General features: G+C 64.7%; 1 protein-coding gene across 1 annotated transcript in view; it reads right to left on the reverse strand.

Moving 5' to 3' along the window:
* The window catches only part of SREBF1 (sterol regulatory element binding transcription factor 1), a 22,953-nt gene that overhangs the window by 1,958 nt on the left and 15,795 nt on the right, over positions 1-5,200 (reverse strand). Inside the window, exons 11-23 of the mRNA XM_014936163.1 lie at positions 4,917-5,057; positions 4,620-4,838; positions 4,418-4,532; positions 4,116-4,327; positions 3,483-3,687; positions 2,587-2,771; positions 2,196-2,457; positions 1,935-2,101; positions 814-982; positions 597-705; positions 409-518; positions 177-309; positions 7-85 (exon numbers count right to left, since the gene is read on the reverse strand). Of these exons, the coding sequence (XP_014791649.1) occupies positions 7-85; positions 177-309; positions 409-518; positions 597-705; positions 814-982; positions 1,935-2,101; positions 2,196-2,457; positions 2,587-2,771; positions 3,483-3,687; positions 4,116-4,327; positions 4,418-4,532; positions 4,620-4,838; positions 4,917-5,057 (2,106 nt within the window). The remainder of the gene's footprint in view (positions 1-6; positions 86-176; positions 310-408; positions 519-596; positions 706-813; positions 983-1,934; positions 2,102-2,195; positions 2,458-2,586; positions 2,772-3,482; positions 3,688-4,115; positions 4,328-4,417; positions 4,533-4,619; positions 4,839-4,916; positions 5,058-5,200) is intronic.

Below are 5,200 nucleotides of genomic sequence, written 5' to 3' on the forward strand. Positions count from 1 at the left end.
ACACACAGTCACTGCAGGCTCCTCTCTGGGCACGGCCATGCCCCCCTCTTTCCACACCACAGTGCTCAGCGTGTGTTTGCAAGGGCTGTGCCAACCCAAAGGAGGAGGGGAGGTGTATGATGAGCTGGCACATCCCCCCTGCCCTGTGTCCCATCCCTGATGTCCCCAGCACTCACTCAGAGCTCTGCAGTGCCCGGGGCATGGTCTCCACCAGCGGGTAGAGGCGCTCGGCCCCCTCCTCATCTCCCTGCAGCCAGTGAATAACTGTGCCAATGATGGACGCCCACCACTTGGACACGGGGTCGGTGCCTGCGGGGCGGGAGGGACACGGGAGCGGGGCGTCCACCGGCCCCGTGGCCCCCACACACAAAGTGTCCCCTGGTGGGGACACACACACACCGGCCTCACCTGTGACAGCTGCCAAGCCGGAGCTGATGGAGGGCGCGGGGCCGGGCACGCCGCTGGCATCGGAGCAGCCATTGAGGAGCTGGAGGTACTCGAGAGCGTTGGAAAAGCGCCTGCGGGGAGAGGGGCCATCAGTGGGGCTGGCCCCCCACGCCGGCTGGAGAGAGTGGGGTGCCCACCCCAGCACTTACCCCTCTCCCTGGGCAGCGGGGCGGCTGGGCTCCGGCATGGCCACGCAGCACAGCGCCTTCTCCAGGAGGTGCTCACGGAAGAGCTGGGTCACCTGTGCCAACGGGTCCACTGTGGCACAGAGGGACAGTGAGATGGTGACAAGAGGGGTGGTGACACCCACCCACCCACCCACCCCCCGAAAGGATGGGCTGGGGGGGCCAGGCATAGGGGGGTTACCTGGGTTGCCGGCGGAGCTGTAGATGGTCTCCCTCGGGACCCCCTTGACGGCCCAGTCCCCATCCACGAAGAAGCGGTGGCCCAAGGGGTGGCAGAGCCACTGCATGGCGGGGGGCACGGCCCCACCGTGGGACAGGGCCACCCGCCGGGCACTGCAGAGGAAGGGGCGCTGCGGGGAGAGCAGGAGGTCAGGGAAGGGGGACCCAAGACCGGGTCCTAGGGGACACATGCCACCCACCCCATGCAACGTTACAGGCTTGGGGAAGAGTGGCAGAGGAGGTCAGGGAAGGGGGACCCAAGACCAGGTCCTAGGGGGGACACATGCCACCCCACTCAACGTTACAGGCTTGGGGAAGAGTGGCTGGAGAGCTGGCTGGCAGAAAAGGACCTGTGGGTCCTAGTTGACTGCCAGCTGAACGTGAGCCAGCAGTGTGCCCAGGTCACCAAGGTGGCCAACAGCATCCTGGCCTGTGTCAAGAGGTGAGCAGGACTCGGGAAGTGATTGTCCCCCTGTACTCAGCACTGGTGAGGCCCCACCTTGAGTACCCTGTTCAGTTTGGAGCCCCTCACTACAGGAAAGACATTGAGATCGTGAAGTGACTCCTGAGAAGGGCAAAGAGTCTTTATGAGGAGCAGCTGAGGGAGCTGAGATTGTTCAGCCTGGAGAAAAGGAGGCTGAGGGGAGACATTCTCGCTCTCTACAACTATCTGAAAGGAGGTTGTAGAGAGGTGGGAGTCGGCCTCTTCTCCCAAGGAACAGACAGCAGGACAAGAGGAGAACAGCCTCAAATTGCACCAGGGGAGGTTTAGATGAGATATTAGGAAAAATGTTTACACTGAAAGGGTTATCAGGCATTGGAAGGGGCTGCCCAGGGAGGTGGTGGAATTGTCATCCCTGGAGGTATTTAAAGGATGGGTAGACATAGAACTTAGTGATATGGTTTAGTGATGTTTTTTGTCAGACATAGTGATATGGTTTAGTGATGTTTTTTGTTAGTGTTTCGTTGATGGTTGGACTTGATGATCTTGAAGGTCCCTTCCAACCTAGACAATGATTCTATGCCAACTCCTCCACCTCCCACCCCAAGCCCCGTGGTGGAAGCGGGTGGCCCCACACTTACAGCCAAGAAGTGGAAGCAGCGGTGCAGGCTGGCCTTGACCCGTAGAGCCGCCGCCACGTAGATCTCAGCCAGGGCGGCCACGGAGACGGCGTCGCCGGCGCACTCGGCCAGGTTGACGGCACTCAGCGCCAGGTTGATGGCCAGGAGGTGCCCCCCAGCCTGCTTCCCTGCGGGGGGACAAGGATGGAGGGGGGGGTTTAGTGAGGAGAAGCATTAGGGATGCCATCCCCCAGCCCTCCCCACGGCGTGACGGGGCCGTACCGGCCAGGTGGAGCTGGTGCAGGCGGTGGTAAGCCATGGCGGCGTCGCGGGCGCTCTGGCGGACGTGGGCGGGCGGCGGGGGGTCGGGACGTAGCCCCCCGGCACGGGCGGCCAGCCAGCGTCCCACCCAGAGGCGCTGGAGGAGGTGGCGCAGCAGGGTCCAGAGCAGGCTGCAGGCCAGGTCCCCGTGGGAGGCGGGCAGCGGCCGTCCCAGTGCCCCCAGCGCCGTCCGAAGGTGCTGGGCACCCTGGGCAAAGTCCCCCTGCGTGTTCCCCCCAAAAGGGAAAAAGGGTCAGCACGGGTGGTGGGACCAGGGTGGGTGGCGCACAGGTGATGTCACACATGGTGTGGTGATGGGGGGGTATGGGGTGAGGGTGGGGAGGGGGCTTACCCGGTCAAGGTCAAGGTCAGCCTGTCGCCGGTGCCGCCAGAAGAGGACGGAGGGCTCGGAGTGGGGGCGGGTGACGGGCTCCCCGCAGACGAAGAGCCGCACCACCGCCCCCAGCACCAGCGCCACGTTCAGCGCCCAGAAGGCTAGTGTGGGCCACAGCCACTGAGACCACCCCCACGGCTCCTCTGCACGGGGAGGAGGGGGGGGTCAGCACCACCTCTGCCCCCACACCCACCCCAGGGTGTCCCAGCCTGGTGGCCTTCACCCCCTCACCTTCACCAAGAGCCTCCACTCCGGTGGTGACCACCACAAAAGCTTCCACCCAACGGGCCTCTGCCCTGTGTCCACCCCAGCATCCTCCACCCCAGTTGTCTCCGATCTCAGGCTCAACCGAAGACACCCCTCCTGGCGGCCTTCACCCCATGCCCGTCATGACCACCACCACTCTGATGGTTTCCCCTCCAACAGCCCCCATCCCGGCAGCCTTCACCCCATGCCCACCCTGATGGGCTCCACCCCAAGAGCCTCCACCCACATGGCCCCTACCACAGACCCACCCCAACACCCTGCAGCCTGATGGTCTTCACCTCAACAGCCTCTAGCCCATGTCCACCCTGACAGCCTCCATCCCAATGGCTTTTCTCCCATGCCTGCCCCAGCAGTCTCCATCCCAATAGCCTTTACCCCATGCCCGCCCTAACAGCCTCCACCCCAGTGGCCTCCACCCTGTGTCTACCTCCACAACCATGACCCTGACAGCCTCCACCCAACACCTATCCCAACAGCCTCCATCCCAGTGGCCTCCACCCTGTGCCCAACCCCAACAACCACCCCCCTGACGGCCTCCATCCCGACATCCTCCACCCCAAGAGCCCCAACTCCATACCAGAACTTACCCACAGTGCCAGACTCCGCCATGATGCTCCTGTGGGGACCAGCGGTGCCTGGGCTCCCCACAGGGGCCGGGGCACCGGAGCCCCGCAGGAGGGAGGCCAGGGGGTTGAAGGAGAGGCAGAGGAAGACAAAGGCGCAGAGGGCCATGCGGGAGCGGTCCAACATGCCCTGACTGCTGGGCGAGGGCGGGGGGTGCTCCTGCTTCACCTGCATGGGCAGAGCTGCTGTGAGGCCCAGGACAGGGCATGGGGCACGGTGATGGGGCACAGGCATGGGATATAGGGCAGGGGATATAAGGCATGGGGCAGGGTGATGGGGCATGATGAGACACAGGTATGGGAAACAGAGCACAGGCATGGAGTGCAGGGTACAGGCATGAGGCACAGAGCACATTTTGGGGTGCAGAGCATGGGGCATGGGCGCAGCAGCCCACTGCACCCCAGAACGTGCCCCCGCACCCCTCTCTCCAGCCCCAAAATGGGTGAGGAGCAGCCTCAGAGAGCAAGATCGGGGCTCCTGGCTCCTATCCCCGTGCCAGCATCTGGCGCACTTTGCTCTTGGCACCCCTATAATGATGTAGCAGATCCTTGCCCCATTCAGGGTCGGGGGGGATCCTCCCCAAAGCCCCCCCACACCTTGCCGTGGTCGCAGAGGGGGCTGTCGGGCTCCGAGTCGCTGCTGCTGTTGCTGCTGCCCCCGCTGAGCGAGAGCGGGCTGCTGTGGGATGGTGAGCCCACATCCGAGGGCGGCGGCGTCAGCATCTCCATCACCTCCGCCTTCACCACCTCCATGGGGGCCTCCGTCTTGGCCCCCCCGCTGCAGGAGGCCACCAGGTCCTTCAGGGACTCTGTGGGGAGAAAAGCAGGCTGAGGGATGCTGAGGGGGTACGGCAGCCCCGGGGCTGAGCCCCCCCCTTGAGACCTGCCCTTCCACTCACGGTTCTTCTGCATGGCCATCTTCAGGGTGAGGTTCTCCTGCTTCAGCTTCTGGTTGCTCTGCTGCAGGAAGCGGATGTACTCGATGGCCTTCCTCAGGATCGCCGACTTGTTGAGCTGCCGGTGGGCAGGGACGGCTCAGACCAAATGCCAGGTGAAGCCCCCTCCTTGCCCACCCCATCCCCACCGCCCCCAGGCTCCCACCTTGGCCTCGGTGCCCACCACCAGGTCCTTGAGCTCCACGATCTTGTCGTTGATGGAGGAGCGGTAGCGTTTCTCGATGGCGTTGTGCGCCGTGCGCTTCTCCCCCCTGTTCTGCACCAGCGCCGGCTTCCCGCTGGGTGCCAGCCGGTTGATGGGCAGCTTCTCGGCATCCACCACCAGTGGCACCGTGGCCAGGATGGTCCCTCCGCTCACCAGAGCCTGCAGGGACGTGGGATGGTGTCAGTGGGGGTCCCCGAGCATCCCCCCACCCCGGAGCTCCCCGGTGGTGGGACCTACCGGCACCTGCAGCGGGGTGGCAGAGCCACTGGCGCTGGTGGCCAGGGAGGCGATGCTGGAGGTCTTGGCACTGCCAGCATCCGTCTTGACAGCCGTCAGCAGCAGGGAGTCAGCCTTGATGAAATGGGGCTGCAGCAGGACCTGGAGGGCAGGGAGGGGGGTGTCAGAGGGCTGGGGAAAGCCGGGGGGGGGCACCGGGACACCCTTCCCCTGGCCCTGGGCTTACCGGCACCTGCTGGATCTGGGGTGAGACGGGCTGGCTGGTGGGGGCGGCGGGGGCCAGG

Source organism: Calidris pugnax, unplaced genomic scaffold, assembly GCF_001431845.1.
Source record: "Calidris pugnax isolate Ruff unplaced genomic scaffold, ASM143184v1 scaffold17, whole genome shotgun sequence".
Taxonomy (NCBI): Eukaryota; Metazoa; Chordata; class Aves; order Charadriiformes; family Scolopacidae; genus Calidris; species Calidris pugnax.